General features: G+C 43.6%; 1 protein-coding gene across 5 annotated transcripts in view; it reads right to left on the reverse strand.

Annotated features, from left to right (window-relative positions):
* Nucleotides 1-25,125, reverse strand: part of IQCM (IQ motif containing M) — a 195,409-nt gene that overhangs the window by 145,254 nt on the left and 25,030 nt on the right. For 4 of the 5 annotated variants that reach the window (XM_043513116.1, XM_043513118.1, XM_043513120.1 and 1 more), the window contains exons 4-5: nucleotides 18,554-18,644; nucleotides 7,097-7,169 (exon numbers count right to left, since the gene is read on the reverse strand). The exons of the other annotated variant lie outside the window; for it this stretch is intronic. In XM_043513116.1, the coding sequence (XP_043369051.1) occupies nucleotides 7,097-7,109 (13 nt within the window). In that variant the 5' untranslated portion in view covers nucleotides 7,110-7,169; nucleotides 18,554-18,644. The remainder of the gene's footprint in view (nucleotides 1-7,096; nucleotides 7,170-18,553; nucleotides 18,645-25,125) is intronic. 5 annotated transcript variants of the gene reach the window in all.

Here is a 25,125-nt window from a genome sequence, read left to right on the forward strand (position 1 = left end):
AGTGGAAATGAACCAGCAGCACAAGGCATAACACCCACAAATTGCATAAGATATCTTGAAAATGTAGTGGAACTAGTGCCAATTACCACAACACCACCATTTTATAAAACAACAAAGTGACTGAAAAGGAAACTACATTGGAAACTAAAGATGACAGCATATCTTCATCTAATACTATTCCCTTCCCTTTGAAAAATTGGTCATATCCTTAATACACAAAATCAAGAGGTCTGAAGTCTATTGCTAGATCTGCCACAATTCCAAAAAGCAAGACACTTATTCTCCCTATGCCTCAGTCTTCACATCTATAAAAGGGACTGATGATACATACCTATCTCATTAATCTATATCAAATTATTTGAGACCTTCAGATGTTAGGTACTAGAGAAGTACAGATATTACTGGTTTCAGAGTAGCAGCCATGTTAGTCCGTGTTCTCAAAAAGAAAAGGAGTACTTGTGTCACCTTAGAGACTAACAAATTTATTTGAGCATAAGTTTTCGTGAGCTACAGCTTCGTGTAGCTCACGAAAGCTTATGCTCAAATAAATTTATTAGTTTCTAAGGTGACACAAGTACTCCTTTTCTTTATACAGATATTACTGTGATTAGTAGTTAAAATTTATCTCCCTACTGCAGATCAGAATGCATAAAATACATAAAAATGATAGGTTCTAAATTAGCTGTTACACAAAGAGATCTTGGAGTCTTCATGAATAGTTCTCTGAAAAACATCAGCTCAAATGTGCAGCATCAGTCAAAAAAAAAAAGCTAAAAGAATGTTAGCAATCATTAGGAAAAGGATAGATAAGACAGAAAATATCACAATGCAACTATATAAATCCATGGTACACCAACACCTTGAATCCCACATGCAGTTCTGGGTCACCCCATCGCAAAAACAATAGAATGTATTAGAATTGGAAAACGTATAGAGAAGGGCAACAAAAATGATCAGGGGTATGGAACAGCGTCCATATGAGGAGAGACTGGAACTGTTCAGCTTAGAAAAGAGATGACTAAGGGGGGGGATATGATAGAGGCCTATAAAATCATGAATGGTGTGGAGAAAAAAAGCATTATTCACCCCTTCACATAATCCAAGAACCAGGGGTCACCCAATTAACAGGTAAAGGTTAAAACAAACAAAAGGAAGTACTTCTTTAGACAATGCACAACTTGTTGTCATGGGATGTTGTGAAGGCCAAAGGTAGAACTGGGTTCAAAAAAAGGAATAGATAAATTCATGGAGGATAGGTCCATCAATGGCTATCAATGGCTAAGATGGTCAGAGTTGCAAGCCCATGCTCTGGATGTTCCTAAGCTGGGCCTCAGGGGAAGAGGTGGGGCAGTAGTGTGGCCTTGGAGAAAGAGGCAGGGGAAGGGGCCAGGGTGTTCAGTTTTCAGCAATTAGAAAGTTAGCAACCCTACCTAGCTATGAAATGAGCAGGGAAGAAAAATGGATAAGGGACAGAAAATCTTTTGCAAACACACAAATGTTGGACTTGACTCACTGTAAGTTCTGTGCTATCAGAGAGACGTTAGCCATGGAAAGTCTATGTGGAGGTTAGTTAGAGGGGAAAGCTGAACCAAGTTCAAGTCAATGCTTAGCTGTGACTCATCTTTGTTCATGAATAAGGATGAACCAAGTCAATGGGAACTTTCTGGCATTACTTCCCAATCAAATGTGTTTGACTTTTTATACATTTATCATTTCCTTTGGCTTGGATTGTTTTTGACTGATATATCTTTAACTCTGTTTGTCTAAGTAATACATTTTGGGTTCAATCACCCTTGTGTTCAGAATATCCTTTAGCAGGAGTTAAGGGTCAGGAATTTTTCAAGGTTCTCCTCACAAGATTTCACCTTTGGAATAGGAGGAAGGGGGAAAACAGAGACTTGTCCTCCAGCAAAACATGCCAGAAGACCAGCCCACAAATCCCACAGATCCTTGAAGACCCCAGGGGACATCCAACAGGCCAGGACCACCTTCAGGGATGCTCTGTGGCTCCCACTGGTTATGTCCCAAAGAGTTCCTCCCCGCCACCCATCCCAACCCCTCATCTCTGTTAGCAGTGCTCCATTGGAGTTCTGACACCAGGCTTTCCCTAGCCAGTGACTGCTCCCAGGTCCCCCCCACCGCCTTGAAGAGGGATTCCCACTAGGAAGGAAGTACCGAAGTCTGTAATATCTTTACTTCACAAGGAGAGATTAAGGATATTATATATTACCCAGACTCCTCCCATGAGCCTACTCCATCCTCTATGCCTACTTGCAGATCCCTTGACCTGCAGAACACCTCTTTTGGATTCTGAGGCAAGAGTGGAAATGCTGACAAGAATGGGTGGTCCATTCGAGCAGGAAGGTGGTAATCCATGTATTGGTCATAGGAGCACGTTCATAAGAACATAAGAACAGCCATACTGGTCAGACTAAAGGTCCATCTAGCTCAGTATCCTGTCTTCCAACAGTGGCCAATGCCAGGTGCCCCAGAGGGAATGAACAGAACAGACAATCATCAAGTGATCCATCCCCTATCGTCCATTCCCAGCTTCTGGCAAACAGAGGCTAGAGACACCCCTACCCATCCTGGCTAATAGTCATTGATGGACCTATCCTCCCTGAATTTATCTAGTTCTTTTTAAAGATCTTTTCAGAATCTGTATTACCAAGCTAGCATTAAAAGGTGGGGGGGGTGCGGGGGGCGGGCTGACACAAATGCCTTTTATTTTTGTTCATTTTTGACAAAAGATAGATTGATATTTCTGCCATAAATTATAAAATGGACCATGCCCAGTCTTTACTGTCAACCTAAGTTATGTCTCTATTGAAAAATGGGACAACACTTTTCAAAAAAGCATGTGCACTTTTGTGCATGCCCTGCTTGGCACATGCACAAGCACTGCTGTTTGTATATAAAGGTTTGGAATCACTGCTCCATATCAAGCAATTTTCTTAGTTGTATAAATTATTCGTCCTTCACAACAACGCATTAGCCTCTTCTAATTAACAATGAGTAAATTATCTTCACAAGAACTACTATTTATTGTTTAAAATAAAGCTTAGACTGGGGGAAATATCTGAAATCTGAAAGAACACTTCAAACGTTTGGCAATTTCCACTCCCAGAGGATATTAGAAAATCTTTTCCCCCGTTACTGTACAACAGAATCAGTCAAATGATACCTGCCAGATGATGAATATAGCTTTTTTTCCATCAAATAAATTTATTTAATGAATGTCTGATGTAGTCAGGTAGTTCAACAGGTATTTGAATGCTCTTTGATTAATAGTGGCAACATTAATTGACTACATTAGACAAAAAACATTTCTCTTATACGTTCCTGACCATTTCCACCACCACCTCTTATCAGTTCCTATTTACCAACAATAAAAGCTATCATAATCTAAGATGGAATGCCTTTGAGCTCAAAACTGTCTGTACAACTTGTAGATAACAGTGCCTTTTTTACTAATGGAACAAAAACTGCATTGTACAAAAAATAATGAAATATGAAAATGTAAAAATTTACAGGAATTGTTAAACATTTGTTCTTGAAAGAAAGTTTATACAGATAACCATGTATTTATGTCATAGATACTAAGGTCAGAAGGGACCATTATGATCATCTAGTCTGACCTCCTGCACAACGCAGGCCACAGAATCTTACCCACCCACTCCTGCGAAAAACCGCACCTATGTCTGAGCTATTGAAGTCCTCAAATCATGGTTTAAAGACTTCAAGGAGCAGAGAAGCCTCCAGCAAGTGACCTGTGTCCCATTCTACAGAGGAAGGCAAAAAACCTCCAGGGCCTCTTTCAATCTGCCCTGGAGGAAAATTCCTTCCCAACCCCAAATATGGTGATCAGCTAAACCCTGAGCATATGGGCAAGATTCACCAGCCAGCTACTACAGAAAATTCTTTCATGCGTAACTCAGATCCCACCCATCTAATATCCCATCACAGGCCATTAGGCCTATTTACCATGAATATTTAAAGATCAATTAATTACCAAAATCACGTTATCCCATCATACTATCTCCTCCATAAACTTATTGAGTTTAATCTTAAAGCCAGATAGATCTTTTGCCCCCACTGCTTCCCTTGGAAGGCTATTCCAAAACTTCACTTCTCTGATGGTTAGAAACCTTTGTCTAATTTCAGGTCTAAACTTCCTGGTGGCCAGTTTATATCCATTTGTTTTTGTGTCCACATTGGTACTGAGCTTAAATAATTCCTCTCCCTCTCCGGTATTTATCCCTCTGATATATTTATAGAGAGCAATCATATCTCCTCTCAGCCTTCTTTTAGTTAGGCTAAACAAGCCAAGCTCCTTGAGTCTCCTTTCATAAGACAAGTTTTCCATTCTTCGGATCATCCTAGTAGCCCTTCTCTGTACCTGTCCAGTTTGGAATTCATCCTTCCATTAGCAGAGAAGAAATGGCAGGTAGAGTTTTTATGATGTATAACATGTAGTGTGCTTAACATCAGCTTTCTGTCAATTCTAGAAAATTATGAGTACAGAAAAGCTGGTACTAACAAAATGATCAATAAGTTAGTTTTAAACAATCCTTTATTTACTTTAATCTCTCCCTTTCTTTCCTGTTCGCCATGGCCCCAGACCTACAATCAGCACAGACCCATACTTAAGTCCACAAGGAGAACCAGCAATGAAATCACTGGAGCACCACATAAGCTCCCACCATGCAGATCAGACACTACATATCAGAGCAACAGTCTCCAACAAAGACAGTATCCACAGACTGAGAACTACTGCATTGCAGGTTTATTCACAACAGGATTGGATATTTTTCTTTAACCTCTGCAGTTTACTATTTGTATTACAATTATATTACAATTTTTAACATTCTTCTATGCTACTAATAAAGAGCAAGATTATCTCGTCCTATGCCTCCGACTCTATTGTATGGGCTACGGACATCCCAGGTCACAGTGAGTGGGGGAGGGAAGGCACCAAAGGCCTGCTATTCCCCTCCTGCACAGGTCGGGACAGAGTGGGTGGTAGAAGCAGGGAACAGGTAGAGCATAAACTAAGCCCCTCCCCCCCAATATTTTGGCCAGCAGAACTCAGCCAGATTGAAGAGATAAGTAGTCCAAAACTGGGATAGACAGCAGCAAATTGTTTTCTCCCTGCAACAAGGGGTGGACCAAGAGAGGGACTTTGAATCAAGAGTCATAATTCCCTCCCTGACCTTCAAGGATTATACATAATCTAGAGCAGATTGTTATGTTACAATCTAGTCCCAAAGAACAATAAAATAAAGCTGTTAGTGCTTCACTATCAGCACATTGTAGATGTGCTCAAAATATGCCTGATATTTATCTTCAGTGCAAATACTGTTTTGTAGCTTTTCTGGGGGGGGCGTTATATAGTATGAAAAAATTAAGATTGTACACGTGCAGCTATCTTGACTACAATTAACAGAAAGAATGGATTTCTACTCATTCTGAATGTTTGATGCTTTCAGAACTCAGCGTTGCCTTTTTTCTTTTTTTAAATAATCTTACCTTTTCTCATGCTAAGACTGTCTGGTGCACAGAAAAAAAAAAAAAGGTAAGATCAAAACAGACAGATCATTTTGCTGTTAAATATACATGGGCTGACTGTTGCTAAGTGCAGTAGAGTAACAAAATGTTGTGTGATTATCATGATTCAGAGTCTGGTAATCTCTGTTAGAACGCTCAATGTAGGTCTACACTGCAATTAAACACCCATGGCTGGCACATGCAAACTCACTCGGGTTTATGGGGCTCGGGCTAAGGAACTGCTTAATTGTAGTGTAAACATTCAGGCTCGGGCTGCAGCCCAAAGTCTGGGACCCTCCCATCTCTCAGGGTTCTAGAGCCTGGGCTCCACCCTGAGCCACAATGTCTATGCCACAATTAAACAACCCCTTAGCCCGAGCTCCGTGGGCCTGAGTCAGCTGGCACAGGCCAGCCACAGGTTTCTAATTTCACAGTAGACATATCCAGTGAGGCAATTATAGCAAACACATTTTTCCTTGATTAGCAGAAACAGTAACAAACTCAATTTAGACAAAGATCTCATTTGCAGAAAGGTCCAGCAATTTTACCCAGTTTTCAGTGCACACTGACTGATGAAAAAGTTCAAAGAGTCAGTGATTAAATCTCCAGTCCCACATCAGGATCCATTAGCATAGACCCCTTCAGGCATGCAGTCACATTGTTGTCAGTGGGTATCCGTAAAGGTGCAGGGTGCCTGCTACCAGATTCTGATGCAGAACCAGGAGTCTAAAATGGTACAAGAATGCAATTCATCCTGACTCCTGCCCCCATTACTCTGTTATAGTCAGTGACTATACAGGATTGTTAACAGCAATGGTATTGTCAATCAGCCAACAAGAGTTCTTACCCATGTGCAGACACCAAAGCTTTCTTGCCACAGGGTTGACAGAATCTTTCATATGTGTTCAGCATATATGTAGTATATTGCAGCAGAAAGATAGGAATCAAAGCATTGGTACAGGTAAACCATCCTGCAACTGCATTTTCTGATTCAGGATCAGGCTACACAGTAACTTCCTTCTTTCGGTTCTAATGACATGTACAGGATTCATGGTTTCAGAGTAGTAGCCGTGTTAGTCTGTATTCGCAAAAAGAAAAGGAGTACTTGTGGCACCTTAGAGACTAACAAATTTATTTGAGCATAAGCTTTCGTGAACTACAGCATCCGATGAAGTGAGCTGTAGCTCATGAAAGCTTGTGCTCAAATAAATTTGTTAGTCTCTAAGGTGCCACAAGTATTCCTTTTCTTTTTGCGAATACAGGATTCAAGGCAGCTCACAAAGCTTGACCACCGGGATTTCAAAGGATATCTACTCAACGGTATCCTTGGAATACATGAACTCTTAGGTTTACAGTGAATTATTAACTAGCCAAGATTAATTTCTTTATTTCCTTCTATCTTTCCCCAGAACTTCTAAACTCAAAGTGAGATATCGCTTCAAAATATTTGCATCATAACATTTAAAAATATAAACAAAAGAATTTTTTTTCTAATCAATGCAACATAATGCAAGTAAAATCTAATGCCATTAAAAAGAACAGCACTTACCTTTGTACTGCATCTAAGCCAAGGAATGTCATCATGCACGCATGTAGAAACACTGGGTAAATTGAAGGCCTCACTTGAAAATGCAAAATAAATTCACATCATTTAGCTTTTATACATTACCTATATTACATACTTAAATTATAAGATCAACCACTATATAGTATAAATTGTCATTTTTTCAGTGTTTAAAATATTATTTAAGGAGGAATCACATTTTTTTAAAACAATAATCCACTATCAACGGAACTGGGTGGCTTTGGGACTTGCTAATGGGATGGAGTGTTTAATTTCTAGATTAGATGTTCTGCTCCCAATGTGTTATACCCTAAAGTTATTACCATCCAACAGCTGTTTGGCGTCAATGTGAAATAAGTAGATGGACTCAGTCCAAGCTCTCCAGCTCCTAGTGGACAGGCTTCCCACATCACAAAAATCAACACAACTGCCACCCTTTTTGGTAGTGTCAATAAAGAAGCCAAGGAGTGAATGAGCATGGAGACACAATTACCATGTCAACCATGGAAATTACAGAATTTATGCATATTGGCAGAGAAGAACAGGATCTTGTGATGCCTATATGCATGCTATCCTGTAAGATGGGCTTTTATGCAAGACTACCATAAGCACTAAAAGAGAAATCACTTAAAACAGAAAACATTCTACACCGTTCAACACTGATTGTTGTAGTCATTCTCCTCACTATGAGCCAAACTATGGCCTGGCTTGTGTGACTGCCCAAGGCTATAGGAGAGGATAAGAGGTACCCCTACGCCCTCATGCTAGCTACCCAGGCCTCAGGTAGCAGCCTGAGGAGAACAACCTCCTACAACATCCCCCTCCCAAACAAATGAGGGGGAGTAGCCTGACCTTTGGCTTATTCCTTCCTCCAACACTGCCAAACTGCCTTCTGGTCTGTTCCAGGGTTGTTTTTCTGAAGAATCCCATTCATTTTAAATGTTACATGCAAAGTAGTTTATTAATAAGCCTTTCTGAGGTGTCATGCAGGATGTTTTTCAGAAATTAAAAAAATGCACGTTCTAGTCTGAACATGAAGTTTGGGGAGATATTCATTGCTCAGCTATACACATGTTCTTTGAATCAGTTAAAGTGTGAACTTGGTCACAATAATGTGTGGTTTCAGTCTCAGTCCAGTAAGCAAACATCCCACCCATTTGATTTGTCCCATTTTAATCAATGTTTTTGCACTACCATTTAGTTTTACATATTGACGGCTATGGAAAAGTTACATGCCAGACAGTGACACAGTGCATGTTTGTCCCAAAGCTCAGTTCCCAGCATTACTATAAAATGACTGTGTGCTGCAAAAGCATCAGCACAAGAGCAGCTCTGATTCAATCATGGATGTTGGCATGCAAATGCACCCATCAGGAATTCCCATAGCCAGTAATAACACAAGGAACTTTTAAACCCAGAGCAGCATTTTCATGCCTAATGTGTAACCAGGGATATAAGCTCCAGATATTAGCAACAAGTCAATAGAAAATTCAGAGGGAGGGTACCAGTACTATAGTACATGTATATTTTTGCCTTAGGCATTTTAGATTTGTTAGTATCCTAACTTATACAAAAATTTAAATATGGCTTTAGGAATCTGGACAGAAATGGAGCCTTCTACGTGGCTCTCTGTTAGTGCTGTTATGCCCATATAGTAATATTGAGAGCATTTGTAGTTCTATTTGGTTTTGTGATGGGGTGGCCTGGCCCCGCACTGGGAATAAGAAGGACAACCCTTCCCTGCTGGCCGAGGAAGCCACGCCCCTGAGGCTTTGCTGGGCATGCTCCAACAGAGAGTCAAGAATAAAAGCCGGCAGAACCTCAGGGGCACAGAAGCAGCATAGAAGCCGGGAGGAGGGGTTAACCTCACCCCGCCCTGGAATAAAAGGGGTTGACGAGGTACAAAACTTGCCACAAATGGTGGAGAATGTGGGCATTGACCAGGGCCTGCTTGAAGAACCCACATGTACAAGATGGAGACTGACAAGCTCCTAAAATGGCTGCTGGAAAACCAGCAGCAACAGGCTGTACAACAGCAACAACAGCAGACACACCTGTTACAGAAGCAACCGCAGGCAGCAAAGCCACAAGAATCCCAGCAACAGTTGGTTCAGGAGTTAGCCGCCCAGCAGCAAGTGAGTCAAGATTGACTCTTTCAACAGATGGTGACCTTGTTGAAAACGGCAGCCATTCCTCCCCCCAACCCAGCCAGAGGAAGGCCAGGGGAGGGCTGCAGGGGACTACCGGCTGTCGAAGATGGGGCCTGGGAACAACCCCAAGCCTTCTTAGTAACTTTTGAACGGGTAGCTACAGCCACTCAGTGGCCCCATGAGCACTGGGCCACTATTCTCGTCCTGTATTTAATGGGACCCACGCTTATCGCAATCTTGACCCACAGGAGGTGCTGCAGTATGAGAAGGTTAAGGCCGCCATCCTAGACCAGATGGGCATCAGTCCAGAGACGTACCGACAGAGGCTACGTCGAGAGAAATATCCGCCAGGGACCAGACCAAAGGCCATAGCCCAGAAGGTCCGCAACCTCTGTTGGAGATAGCTAGAGCCTGACTGCCATACTAGTTGCCAGGTGGCCAAGGCTGTGGCACTGGAGCAGTTCCTCTGGATCCGTCCCACCAGGGGTAAGGAGTGGGTGCAGCAACACCGGCCGAAGACCCTCACAGAGGCTATGTCCCTCATCGAAGACTTCATGGCGGCAGAGCCAGAAGAGCGAGCGGGTCTTAAGATAAGGTCTTCAAGGGGGGAGACCGACCCCCAGAAGGAGCAGTGCATAAGACTGGCGGGGGAGGTCCCCAAGACCCGGGGCCCCTCAGCACCGGCCTGTCCCGGGACCAAGAGGACCCTCTGGGGAGTCAAGCATACTGCAAGGCACCCTACCCATGGAGGGGAATCGTGATAGATGCTACCAGTGCGGACAAAGGGAGCATTTCAGGAGAGAGTGCTCCTACATGGACTGTAATTATGGACAAGTCCTGACAGCGGACCACTGAGCCCAGAAGGACAGGCTGTCGAAGATGGTGATCCCAGTGCGAGTGGAGGGAACCCCAGCCTTAGCACAGGTGGACTCAGGTTTCAGCCAGACTGTCATTCGCACGGGACTGGTAGAGGACTCCCTTCCCACTGGGGCCCCGATACAGTTACAATGTATACATAGGGATGTGAAATCTTACCCCACCATCTGGGTACAACTGGAAGTCGCCCAACGGGAGGTGCATTGCTTAGTGGGGGTGGCCCCTAGACTAGCGTACCCCGTGGTCTTGGGTTGCGACTGGCTGGGTTTCACCAGTCTTATGTGGGGGTGGAGCAGACAGCCCGTGAAGAGGAAGAGAGCCCGCTATGGGAGGCATGGTTTGTTGGGCCAACCTGAGTCACAAGACCCCTTGGAGGGGACATCGAGAGGGCCCGAAGTAACCAAAGGGAGCCAAGCCCTGACCAACAGTTCAACAGGGGAAGAGACAAGGTGGGTGGATGTTGATGGAGATTTCCTGGAGGAACAGAGAGGGGACTCCAACCTTAGTCGAGCCTGGGAACAAGTGGTCAGCCAGGATGGAGAGGCCCAGCCCAGCAATATTGACCCCAAGGCCCCCATTTTGAAATCTACAAAGACCTACTTTGTCGAGTGGCCCAGGAGCCAGAGACACGAGCCGAGGTGTGCCAATTGTTGGTCCCCCGAAGGTTCCGAAGAGCACTGCTCCACCTGACCCACGCAGTCCCTTGGGTGGGGCATTTGGGGCAAGAAAAGACCTTCCTACGAGTAGCCCAACTGTTTTTCTGGCCAGGCATACACCAAGAGCACTTAGGATGGAAGAATCCAATGCACCGCTACAGACTAGGGACCGAATGGCTCGGCAGCAGTTCTGCGGAAAAGGACCTAGGGGTGACAGTGGACGAGAAGCTGGATATGAGTCAGCAGTGTGCCCTTGTTGCCAAGAAGGCCAATGGCATTTTGGGATGTATAAGTAGGGGCATAGCGAGCAGATCGAGGGACGTGATCGTTCCCCTCTATTCGACACTGGTGAGGCCTCATCTGGAGTACTGTGTCCAGTTTTGGGCCCCACACTACAAGAAGGATGTGGATAAATTGGAAAGAGTACAGCGAAGGGCAACAAAAATGATTAGGGGTCTAGAGCACATGACTTATGAAGAGAGGCTGAGGGAGCTGGGATTGTTTAGTCTGCAGAAGAGAAGAATGAGGGGGGATTTGATAGCTGCTTTCAACTACCTGAAAGGGGGTTTCAAAGAGGATGGCTCTAGACTGTTCTCAATGGTAGCAGATGACAGAACGAGGAGTAATGGTCTCAAGTTGCAATGGGGGAGGTTTAGATTGGATATTAGGAAAAACTTTTTCACTAAGAGGGTGGTGAAACACTGGAATGCGTTACCTAGGGAGGTGGTAGAATCTCCTTCCTTAGAGGTTTTTAAGGTCAGGCTTGACAAAGCCCTGGCTAGGATGATTTAACTGGGACTTGGTCCTGCTTTGAGCAGGGGGTTGGACTAGATGACCTTCTGGGGTCCCTTCCAACCCTGATATTCTATGATTCTATGATTCTAAGAGGTCTGGGATTACTACGCTTCTTGCCCGGAGTGCCAGAAGGCCAGCCCAAAGGGGGTACCCAGGGCCCCCCTAGTGCCTCTACCAGTGATTGGCACTCCTTTAGAATAGATTGGCCTCGACCTGGTGGCGCCCCTGGAGAAAAGTAGCTCGGAGCATAGATACATCCTGGTCATAGTAGACTATGCAACTAGGTATCCAGAGGCAGTACCCTTATGAACAACTACGGCCCCCATGATCGCCAATGAGCTATTACAGATATTTTCCTGGGTGGGATTGCCACAAGAGATATTGACAGACCAGGGGACTAAGGTAACCTCCAAGCTGATGGCAGAGCTCTGCAGACTATTGAACATCCGGGCCCTTAAGACCTCTGTCTACCATCCCCAGATGGATGGATTGGTAGAACACTTTAATGGGACCCTGAAGGCAATGCTGCAGAAATTCATGGGGGACAACCCCCGCCAGTGGGACAAGTACCTGCCAGCACTCCTCTTCGCCATACGCGAGGTGCCACAAGCTTCCACCGGGTTCTCTCCATTTGAGCTGCTCTACGGGAGATGACCCTGGGGGGTTTTGGACCTCTTGAAAGAAACCTGGGAGGAGCAAAAGACCCAGGTCAAAAGTTCAGTCCAGTACATCCTCCATTTGAGGGAACAGCTTTGGGAACAGGGCACCCTAGCCAGGGAGTACCTGTTATGCATCCGATGCATAACAGGTTATGCATCCGATGCATAACAGGTTATGCATCCGATGCATAACAGGTTATGCATCCGATGCATAACAGGTTATGCATCCGATGCATAACAGGTTATGCATCCGATGCATAACAGGTTATGCATCCGATGCATAACAGGTTATGCATCCGATGCATAACAGGTTATGCATCCGATGCATAACAGGTTATGCATCCGATGCATAACAGGTTATGCATCCGATGCATAACAGGTTATGCATCCGATGCATAACAGGTTATGCATCCGATGCATAACAGGTTATGCATCCGATGCATAACAGGTTATGCATCCGATGCATAACAGGTTATGCATCCGATGCATAACAGGTTATGCATCCGATGCATAACAGGTTATGCATCCGATGCATAACAGGTTATGCATCCGATGCATAACAGGTTATGCATCCGATGCATAACAGGTTATGCATCCGATGCATAACAGGTTATGCATCCGATGCATAACAGGTTATGCATCCGATGCATAACAGGTTATGCATCCGATGCAGTGAGCTGTAGCTCACGAAAGCTTATGCTCAAATAAATTTGTTAGTCTCTAAGGTGCCACAAGTACTCCTTTTCTTTTTTGTGAATACAGACTAACGCGGCTGCTACTCTGAAACCTGTTACAAGTACAACGCAACCAGCAGATCCACTACAATTGAGGGATGAAGATGAGGAACTTCGAACTGGGGGACCGAGTTCTGCTGTTACTCCCCTCCTCCAAGTCTAAATTATTAGCCAAGTGGCAAGGACTGTTCGAGGTGGTTCGGCGGGTGGGGCCCATTGATTATGAGATCTGGCTGTCCGGACTATGAAGGGACACCCAAATATACCACGTGAACCTGCTGAAGGCTTGGAAGGACCGACAGTGTTTTATGATTGCCCCATATTCCCCAGAGCCCGAACTTGGGCCCTTAGCCGGTGAGTACAAGGAGCCGGACATGGTAGCCATTGGCCAAGAGCTCAACCCTATGCAGCAAGAACAGATACGGCAGGTGGTGGCCGCATTCCCCATGGTACTGTCCGCTCAACCAGGGAAAACGATGGTGACCAGCCACCACATCGCCACTATCCCCACCCAAAAGGTGAGAGAGAACCACCGCCCACTCCCTAAGAAAATGTGGAAAACTGTGTGGAAGGCGTTGGAATCAATGTTAACTCTGGTGGAGGAAGAATCGAGGAGTGATTGGAGAAGTCCCATAGTACTGGTCCCCAAGCCAGACAGTTCAGTGAGATTTTGCATAGACTTTCGCAAAGTGAATGCCATCTCACTTTGACGCCTACTCCATGCCATGGGTGGACGAGTTACTGGAGAGACTAGGACAGGCAGAATTTATCTCCACCCTGGATTTAACCAAGGGTACTGGCAGATCTCTCTGACACCTACCTCACAAGCAAAGACAGCCTTTCCCACGCCATTCGGCCTTTTCCAATTTACAGCGATGCCCTTCGGGTTACATGGTGCCCCGGCTACATTCCAGCAGCTCGTAAACCAGGTACTGAGCCCCCACAGTTTGTATGCAGCGGCATACATTGATGACGTTGTTTATAGGTCCAGCTGGGGAGACCATATTCGGCACCTAACCAAGCTACTACAAGCCCTGGGTGATGCAGGCCTCACGGCGAATCCGGCCAAGTGCCATTTAAGACAGGGGGAGGTGACTTATTTAGGCTATACAGTAGGGTGAGGGAAATTACGCCCTATGGTAGATAAGGTACGGGCTTTGAGGGACTACCCAACCCCTAAATCCAAAAAACAGGTACAACAGTTCTTAGGGTTGGCGGGGTATTATTGGCGATTTGTCCCTAATTTCTCAACACTGGCTGCCCCCTTGATGGACCTAACAAAGAAAACTCACCCCCAGGAGTCCAATGGATGGAGGAACGTGAGAGCGCCTTTCACGCACTCCGAGAACAACTGACCTGGGAGCCTGTGTTAACCCAATCAGAACCCCTTCATTCTCCAGACGGACACATCTGGAGTAGGTGTAGAAGCTGTCACAAGAGGTAAAGGGGGAAGACCACCGCATTTTGTACCTCAGCCGGAAACTCTTTCCACGCGAGACACACTACTCTACCATAGAACAGGAGGCCCTCACAGTTAAGTGGTCAGTTGACACACTGCAGTACTACTTGCTGGGGAACCACTTCTTAGTGACTGATCACGCCCTCTCTCCACTGGATCAATAGCATGAAAGAAACAAATGACCAAATAATGAGGTGGTATTTGTGCCTCCAGCCCTATTCCTTTCAAGTGCTGCACAGGCCAGGTAAAGCCCAAGGAAATGCACACTTTTTCTCCCAGATGGGAGGAGAGAAGGACAAGGAAGGGGACGGGGCAGTGGAAACCTCTACCATTGTTCTAAGGGGGAGGGTGTGTGATGGGGTGGACTGGCCCCACACTGGGAATGAGAGGGTCAACCCTTCCCTGCTGGCAGAGGAAGCCAGGGCCCTGAGGCTCTGCTGGGCATGCTCCAACAGATGGTCAAGTATAAAAGCCTTCAGAGCTGCTCAGTCAGGGCTGGTGGCTGAGGATGCAGGACACCCAGCGGAAGCTCCAGCCCAGGAGCAATGGCAACTCGTATAGGAGGGAGCCGAGGGTCCAGGAAGTGGGACCAGAGACTGGCAGCTGTGGGAACCCCAGGGGCTGAGGAACCTGAAGGCCCTGATATCACAGGGACTGCTATGTTTGGAGAACTGGCAGGAAGTGACCCAGGAAAGGGAAGGGAGTGGTATCTCCCACCACTCTGAGGGCAGTGTGTTGCAGTAGGCTTCTCCGCTGACCCGGGGCAGATCACGCCATCAATAACAGGGCCCTGAGTTGGAGCCCGGTGAAAACGGGTAGGCCCAGGCTCCCCTACCGGGGGTCTCCCCCCCACTTTTGTGATGACATAGTTCACCGACCCCTCTCTTACCTCAAAGGAGATAGATGAACTCTGGCCACTGGGCCGCACGATCCTATGAGGGGAAGAGGACATAGAGGGATTCTGGCCCTCAGGCCACACTGCTTTAGGAGTGCACTATAGAGACTCTGGCTGCTAGGCCACGCTATCCCACCAGAGGAAGAGAGTTTCGGAAGACTCTGGCCATTGGGCCATGCTGCTTTAGGAGTGCACTATAGGGACTCCAGCTGCTAGGCTGTGCTATCCCATCAGGGAAAGAAGATTTAGAGGGACTCTGGCCATTGGGCCATACAGCTCTGACTACCGGGGAGGTTGTAGAACCGGCGTAGAAGCCAGGAAATAGGGTTAACCTCACCACCACCCCACCACCCAGGAATCAAACGGGTTGATGAGGTACAAAACCCACCACAGGTTTATTTTACAAATTTGTTTTCATATTAGTATTGTGGCAAATTGCCAGCACTACTATGATGGGACTCACGCTTTCTCTTCTTGGTGGGGCTGGTTCAGGGCACCGTTTCTTGCCCCTGAACTGGGGTATTAACAGCCCCACTAGTGTCCTAGAGGAGGGGAATGGAGAGGGAGGGAACCAGGCCCGCCCTCTACTCCGGGTCCCAGCCCAGGGGCCCTAGGGATAGCGGTAAACCACTAGAACTAGCAGTTCCTTCCCCTGGGCTACTTCCCTCTCCTGCCCTTCAACTTATGGGGCTTCCTGCCCTCCCTCTGCACAAACCAGGTGTCCCTTTACCTAGGGTCTTGATCTTCTTAGCCCACCGCAGCACTTCTCCAAACTCTCCTCTGCTTCCCTCCAAATTGCTCTCTGCTCCAACACCAATCCACTCTGCTTCAACTCCTCTCCTTGTCTGATTGAAGCAGGGGGGTTTTATCATGTGACTGGCTTCAGGTGCTTTAATTGGCTTCAGGTGCTTTAATTAATTTATAGTAAACTTTCTTCCTTCTACAGGGAATAAGGCTCCCTTCTAACACTCTCCTGCTGCCCTCTGGCTATGCTGTATCACAGTATCGAGATGCTCCAGTAAATGCACTTCTAGAGGTTTGATACATTTCATTGGTGTTAAAGGTAATCACCATTCAGCCACATGCCTTGTAACACCAGCTAAAGAAACTATCACCCAAAATACACTGCCTATGCACATCTTATTGCTTAGATTTTAGATACAGTTTTCAAAAGTAAAATTATAATTCTATGCATGCTTTCATTTTCCTTACAGCTCACCCAAAATGTTTGTGAACAAGACCCAATTCTTTTTACATCCCTAAAGTTACTGGACTTCAATGGGAGCATGATCTTTAGCATTAAACAAACAGTGTTTATGAATTTTGATATAAATCTTGTGGGTCAAAGTTATACAAGATCATTCTGATGTTCAGACACATTGTATGAAGTGGTTAGTGAAAGCAACACAAAATGAGATCAAACTTGATTATAAAGTTTTGACAAAAAAAGCGTCCCCACTAGAACTCAAACAAATTCACCAGGATTTTGGGTATGTTAATGGGCTGCTAAGGAATGCCAGAAGTATCTGAAAATCCTAGAGTATCCATATTTAGGAAGCAAGAGAAATTATGGCCAAGTTTTCCCCAGGATCTTCCAATTTAGGATACTCATCCATGGTGCGCTACAGAGCATAAATATCACAATCAATGCCTAAATCTTTGTGTACCTAATAGGATTCTTTTTCAGCCAGGCCTCTACTTGTCCTCTAATTGTGCACATATGGTTTGGTGGATATGCGTACTTCAAGAGCTCTTGCACATGTCCTTTGAATAACCAAATAATTGCACATGTGCAAGTGTCAGCATCTGCACATATTTTTATTAATAAAAAGCATTGAAGGGTTCAAATGCAAACACTTGCAGGTGTAGTGTATATAAGTGGCACACACAGTTAGCAGGTATTCGCACATTTTCATCTGTAAAATGCTGGCACAAGAATAAGTGTGACCTCAAGAGAAGCTAGAAGTCTGAAAATTTGGACCTATAAAGCTCAACGTGAAATAACCCATTTAGTAACAACCATTTTCCCTTTTATATTTAACTTCATTTTGGTGTTCTCTTTTTGTTTGTCATGCTGCCACAAAATTAATATTCTGAACCTCTCTTCTATCTACATTTATGTGAGACTGTGACAAGGCTACCTTCTCCATCCTTTAGACCACCACAAATAAGCTAGATGCTTTCCAGGTTTTATAGCAGATTTAATGACTGTGCAGGCTTTCCAGAGCTTCATTGTGTTATATACCGGGTCCCCTTTGCCAGTTCATTAGTACAGCCTTGAGCAGCAACATTCAAATGGACATAAACTTCTCCCTTAGCCTACTCTCCGAGGAGGGAGAGGGAAAGATCTCCTCATTCTGAGATCCTGTATCCCCTGGCTCCTGCCATCCTCATCCCTGCACTTTATTCCTGTCTTTTAACTGTTCCCAGCTGATGAGTTGGATTGATTGTTCTCACTAGCTCATGAGTCCCCAGCCTCATTAAGCCATTCAGCACCCATCTCCCAGTTAAGTCCCCACTAGTGGGGAATAGCTAGTACTTTCGTGACCAGAGTGCAAGTTCAGCTTTAGGATACTAGTATTCAATCGATGAGACTGAACAAATGAAGCTGTGGAAAGCCTGCACAGTCCTTAAAATCTGACATTTTAAAGAGGAGATTGAGCTATATGCTGTAAATTCAATAAAAATGTTTCCTTATAGTTCTTGTTTCTGGGTGTCGCTATAATGTTTTGCTGTATAAGTTCTGATCCTGCACCACTGAAGTTAATTAGAGTTTTGCCATTGATTTCAATGGAAGATGAATCAGGACCTTAAAGTGTATAAACAAACAGTCAAACTCAATCCCCTCTTAAAAGAAGTATGTAGCATATATCATTGAAAAGAGAGTTTATCCTACATGTGCAGTAAGATCTTAGTTTTGGATATAAACTATGTCCTTGTGAAGTATGATGACTCCATATATGTAACACTGTTTATAGGCAAACAAAGCCTTTTTCCCCCCTAGATTTGTTACAATTTAATTAATTCAAAAGCACTGATAAACCCATTCATTTCTAAAATTTAAGCAATTTACAGTAAACATACCTTTTAAAAAAAGTTATTCCCTATCAGAAGACAAGATCACTTTCATATATAGCATTGAGAGGGGATGGGGAATAAATGGCAAAATGGAGAAGACGATATTCATTGTCTTTCACCCAGTTATAATGAAGTTTTACCTGACAGATGCACAGTTTTTACTTTTCTTACGCTTCATAGCTCTATTCATAGATTCAATCCTGGCCAATAGATCACTTAGGCTAATTGTTTCTATTAAAAACAAAAAAGAAAAACACTTAAAAGTAATTAGCTGTATATCTGTATATACACTTTCAACAAACTAAATGGGACATCTGATGCTTTCCTAAAACAAAGGGTTTGTGAAGTCCTACTAATACGTGCACACACTGCCAATACAGGCATTTTCTCATCTGTTGCTCTACAATTAATTTTCACTCAAACACTAAGCAAATGGACCACACACAGTGCATAGCTCTGTTTTATATTTGTGAGCACAAAGAAAACCAGACTATTTTTAACTGTATAAACTTCTTCAGAAAAGGCTCTTGCTAGGAATGTAGATATGCAGTGCAATGTTTCTAAGTACAACAGGTAGCAAAAACACTTGGCAGATTTCAACAGGCTGGGCAAATGGCAATGATTCCTATTCTCCCCACTTCTTTACTTCACCCACCCAAAAATAAAGAATTCTGGAAAAGAAATATCTATCTTTGTGTCTATTCCCCAAAATTAACATAGAGTCACAAACTTTAAGGCCAGAAGGGATCATCTAGTTTGACCTCCTGCACATCACAGGCCCACAGAACCTCACCCACCCAGTCCTGTAATAGACCCATAACCTCTGGCTGAATTACTGAAGTCCTCAAATCATGATTTAAAGATTCAAATTGCAGAGAATCCACCATTTACTCAAGTTTTGACCAGCAAGTGATACATGCCCCATATGCTCCAGAGGAAGGCAAGGAGCCCTCATGGTCTCTGCCAATCTGATCTGGGAAAAAATTCCTTCCCGACCCCAAATATGAAGATCAGTTAGATCCTGAGGATGTTGGTAAGACCCACCACCCAAATACCTGGGAAAGAATTCTGTGTAGTAACTGAGACTCTTCCATATCTAATGTCAAATCTCTAGCCATTGAGGATAGTTGCTACTGACTGTCTCAGATAGGTCACATGCCATTATAAGCAATCTCATCATACCATCCTCATCATAAACTTTATGCTTTTATAGTTTTACACTATGTTCATTTGGATACACAAGATTTTTATTTATTTTAATACCCATGTAAACATATTATAAAACATTATGGGCCAAGGTAAAACTGTTAACACTTAGCCTGGTTTTCATATTTTCAGCTCTCATTGATGCTAATTCAGCACCTCTGGAAATCACGTGATTTGAGTGCCTACAGTGAGTGAGTGAGAGAGAGAGAGAAGTTTTGAAAGATAAATAAACCATAGAAAGAATGATAGAAATAAGTTATATAATAACTTATATAGTTATTATAAGTTATATAATAACTTATATAATATATATATATGGAATCTTAAAAATGCAGGAGTTCTAACCCAGTAGCAGAAAAATACAGGAAGATTTAGCAAACTCATATTGATCTTATGACCTATGCTTTTCTGATGCCAGTGGATGCAACCTGCTCAGCATTTCAGATGAAGGCCCAAAACATTCTGGCAGTTCACCCAAGGAAGTCAGTCCCCAAATCCAAATATGGCCAAAAAAAAATGTAATCCTGGGAAGATAAGCAAGACTCATGATAGTTGTGCACAAAGGGAAAAATCTTTTGCCTAGTACATAGTTTGGATCAAGCTACGGAGTAGCCTCCATAGTCCCTTCACACACCCAGCCTTTTACTCCTCCTCACACATACGAGCACAAAGGCAAAGAGAAGCCATGGGGTGTGTGTAGCTACAGATATCCTGGGCTGTTGCTGCCTATGAATTCCTTCTCTGAACTAACTTGTAGAGATCCCTTTCACAGCTTATCTTGCCCTCACATGCCCAAAAGAACCCCTACAAGAGGGACCCTGGCACCCTCAGAGAGGATGGCCAACTACTGATCTTCCCTTCTGTGGAAGTATGGGCTATATTAGCTTCTTATGCCTATTTATAACAGCCCAGTCTGGCCAGATTAGTCCTGAGTATACTCAGGCCAGTGCAGGATGACATGTAGAGTGGCTACACAGCAGCAGATCTGTGGTCTGGTTCTGCTCCAAGAGTCAGGAGTCTCATATGTGAGCTCCCTCTCCGCTGACTTGCCTTCTGCATATCCATCACTAGAGCTGCAGTAACTCCCAGAGAATAGTTGCAGGGGGAAGAGGAGAGACCATTAATGATGGAAGAAAATTGTCTCTCAAGTGATTTAGAAGATCTTGAGGAGCTGGGTGCTGAGATTGAGAGTAACTACTGAGTGTTATTTTCTCCCAGTAGTAGATCTCCCCTCCACACTGTGGCCAGATCTGATTTGTCCTTATTTGTACCATGGAGTAGGCCTAAACCAGACTTTTGCATTTAATCTATTTTACTATAAGGTATCTTTGTAGCTATGTAATTCTGATTTCTGTTTCTTTACCTAATTAATAGGCAAGGATAAATTAAGGGAATCCCTGGCTGTAGGCACCATGCACCACATGCCACCCTCAGGCACAGACCCATGCCATGGATCCTTGCCCTTTCATGGGAGTGGTAGCATGTTTGATGAATGAGGTAGTTCACACTTCTTGGAGCTATTGTTTGTTGTTTGCAGACTGAGACAGGAATTAACTACACTCAGGTGACATTTTCAAGCTTTTCTTTACATCTGTGAGAGCTAGAAACATTTATTTTTTAAATGAAGCTAAAAATTATCACATCATATGACTCCTGGAAGTGGGGCTTAGGCATGGGACCATCACGCCTATGCCATAATACATCCCTTTTTATAGGTTTAATATGCCTCATGAATTTTTAATCCATGTTTCACTTTACATTTTTATAAGTTAAAGAGTATCGGGCATTTCAGAGACCATGCCTTTACTAGGTTTAAAATACGTATATAATCAATTTAACAAGATACAACAGCATTTTCAGTTTTGCTTTGATCAGCAACTTTCCACACTCCACAGGGAAAGCCTTATGCTCACTGCATTGATAGCTTAAAGATCTTTAGCCTTCTCTTCTCCAAAAATCTGTACAGTCAGAACATAGGTTAGGAAGACAGCAAAGGACTTTGGAGTGAACAGCTGGACATTTTGGTTTCTTCAATCTTTTATTCAATAAGGTCAAGTATTTTGCAAACTCTCTTTTAAACAGTCTGACCACAAATCCTTTCCCTCCAAGTTGTTCAATTTTTATTTTCTCAGTTCTTGTGTTATCAGTTCACTACCTCCCAGTCACTATAGAGTTTTCCCGGGTAGGAAGAGTTGAATTTCTAATATAAAAACAAGTAGCAAAAGTCTCTTTGGCTTAAACTTTTCTAGTCTTCTTTGTATATGGTAAAGAACCAAAAAAGGCTTTACAGGTTACCTTTAACCTTACACAGGGAGAGGCACTACTATTCCAGATCCTAGTTATGCGTATTCTTCAAAGAAGATGTTTTATTAGTACTGCCATTCCTCTTTGCATGAAATACTTTGCAATGTCTCTCTCATTCTGACACTTTCATTCATACTTCACCATTTTATTAACACATTGAACTTTGAAAGATAGCACAGTTATTTGCAATGTTCACATCCACCAAATTTTGAACACACTATATAAAGATGTTCAGTAACACTGATAGAGTAGGTTCAGGCATAGCTGATTATCTTGCTAACATTCTGGGACTGATAGAACATAATTGTCCTTTGATTAGACTACCAAAATCATGAGTCCTGCCTGATAGTGTCTTTCCAAAATATTGCTGACAACCTGCACACCATATTGTTGATTCAGATGTCAATTATTCTGAAGTTCATGCATAAAAGACTACACCAATCCATAAAAATGTCTGCTGGTCTACGTTTGTTTTTCCCTTTCAACCAAGCAAGCATGATAGCCCAATGCCATCGTAAAATTGCTAAAACAACTGTAAACCAGAGGGTTGGGTTGTTGCTGCTGCATCCAACTGCAGGCTCTCTCAGGCTCCTCCATCCAGGTTGATTCTCTCTGACCCCACTGGAACCGTCTTTTGGGGTTTCTTTCCCTTTTTGCTGTTGCTTCTTAGCTAGGGGTTATATTCCAGCTTTCCTTTCCCAGCCTTTTCATTCTCCAGAAATGGGAAGTGCTTTAGGGGTTCCCCCACAGCTGCTGGTGGTTCCGGTCTCTTCCTTTCCTTGTATTCCTGGTCCCAGCCAGCCTGCACTTGTTTCTATTTTTCTCCCCCGCCCCGTCATTCTGCAAACTTTTATCATTTTTGTTGCTGTGGATAAATTAGAGAGAGTGCAGATTTTTCCTTAAGTGTGGTGCCCAGAATTGGGCACAGCACTCCAACTGAGACCTCAACAGTGCACAGTAGATAGAACAATTATCTCCTGTGTTTTACATACAATACTTCTGTTAGGGCATCCCAGAATTTTAGCCTTTTTCACAACCACATCACATTGACTCATTCAATTTGTGATCCACTATACCCTCCCCACCCCTAATCCTTTTCTGCAGTACTACTGCCTGGCCAGTTATTCTGCATTTTGTAGTTGTGCATTTCATTTTTCTTCCTAGATGTAGTACTTTGTGCTTGTCGTTATTGACTTTTATTTTGAATTCATACCAATTCTTTAATTTGTCAAGGCCATTTAAAATTCTAATCCTGTCCTCCAAAGTGCTTGCAACCCCTCCCAGCTTGGTGTTATCCACAAATTTTATAAGCGTATTCTCCACCCCATTATCCAAGTCATTAACAAAAGTATTGAATTATACTGGACCCAGGACTGACTCTTATGGCACCCCACTAGATAAGCCCTCCAAGTTTGAAAGCAAACCATTGGTAACTACTCTCTGAGTATGGTCTTTCAACCAGTTTTGTCCCCACCTTCACTAATTTCATCTAGACCACATTTCCCTCATTTGCTTAAGAGAATGTAATGTGGGACTGTGTCAAAAGCTTTACTAAAGATCAAGATATATCATGTCTACCCCATCCACTAGGCTTGTAACTCTGACAAAGGAGGAAATTAGGTTAGTTTGGCTTGACTTGTTCCTGACAAATCCAAGTTAGCTATTCCTTATAGCCCTATTATTCTCTAGATGCTTACAAATTGATTGATTAATAATTTGTTCCAGTATCTTTCCAGGAATCAAAGTTAGTCTGACTGGTCTATAATTGCCCACATCCTCTTTGTCCCCCTTTTTAAAGATAGGTATTATGTTTGCTCTTCCCCAGTCCTCTGGGTCCTCACCCACTCTCTGAACTCAATCTATGCCAGTGGTGCTCAAACTTTTCCAGTTGCATCCCCCTCTGACCATTAACGGAATCCCAACCCCGCATTAATGCACAGCCAAGGCTTCCTCAGCAGCGGAGCTTAGGCTGAAGGCAGAGCAGGAGGAAGAACTGGGGAGGAGAACTGGGTAGCTGGTCTGGAGGCAGAGAGGGAATGAGGGCAGAGGTTGGTTGGTGGCACAGCAGAGTTGGGGGTGGAGTGGGGATCTAAGTGTGGTGCTTAGTCTCTGTCCCTCAAAGGGACTGGCCCAAGCTCCACCACATGCTCCCCCAAAATGTTCTCCATGACCCCCTTAGGGGGCACACCCCACCACTTGGGGACCACTGATATGCATATTGTAGTTAGACCAAACTTTATCCCTCCCTTCCTAGGTTACGGGTGTATTGGTAATGCAAGGAATAACAGCAAAAATGTAAACTTCAGCCTAAGCTTTTTCCTTAATTTTGGTTGTTTTAGAGTTTCCCTGCAGAGACCTCTCTGTCCTAGACCCTAGTTCCTTCTGTCCAGTGAGACATTCCAATTTTCCTTATATCCAGGGTGGAGTTAATGAAACAAACATGCCCAAATGAGCCAGCAGGAATCAATCAGCTTCTCTTTGCAGGATTCCAACTTTTGCTAATGCAATGAGTCAATGTAAGAATCCTGCTCCCCTCTTACAAGGAGTAATATGTAGTAGGTAAGTGAATATATCTATTTCAGTGTACTGAACCTATTCACATTAATTGTAGTTTGAGTTTTGGGATGCCTATATAGATATTTATGCAGGAGCTGTTTTATGCAGGAGTATCTGAAATGAAGTGCCATCTGGCAAATCTAGGTGAATTCTTTCATAGCTGAGAAACAAGTAAATTTCCTCTCAGTAAACAATTTTGAATGTAAAATTGAGCCTTTGTAGCCTCAGAATTGCCAGTTAGACCTTTTCTACAGAGTACACTATCAAAATTCATAGGAGATCATCATTGTATCTCTCTTAGATCTCTCTCTGGCATTATGGGACTTGTGACTCCTGTTCAGAGAAAAAATAAAAGTTCAATGGGGTAAAAAATTATAGGAAGTTGGATTTGGTTTATAGCATGTAGCCTGTGGTGGCTTTGTTCCTCTTATGTCTGAACAAATGTTTGACACAAACTACAAGAGAAAAGTCTCATGCCACTTTCCCAGATATGCAAACAAAATTCTATCAACACGAGATAGCACTGACTCCACTTCCCCAGTAAAGGAAAAATTTAAGCTTCTGGATTCCTTCTCTTAGAGAGAGAAAGCCCTCCTCATAATGAGTTTTGTTATACCTCAAGTGGCACGAGTAGCAGTTGTAATTT

This window comes from Dermochelys coriacea, chromosome 4 (assembly GCF_009764565.3).
Source record: "Dermochelys coriacea isolate rDerCor1 chromosome 4, rDerCor1.pri.v4, whole genome shotgun sequence".
NCBI classification, from domain to species: Eukaryota; Metazoa; Chordata; order Testudines; family Dermochelyidae; genus Dermochelys; species Dermochelys coriacea.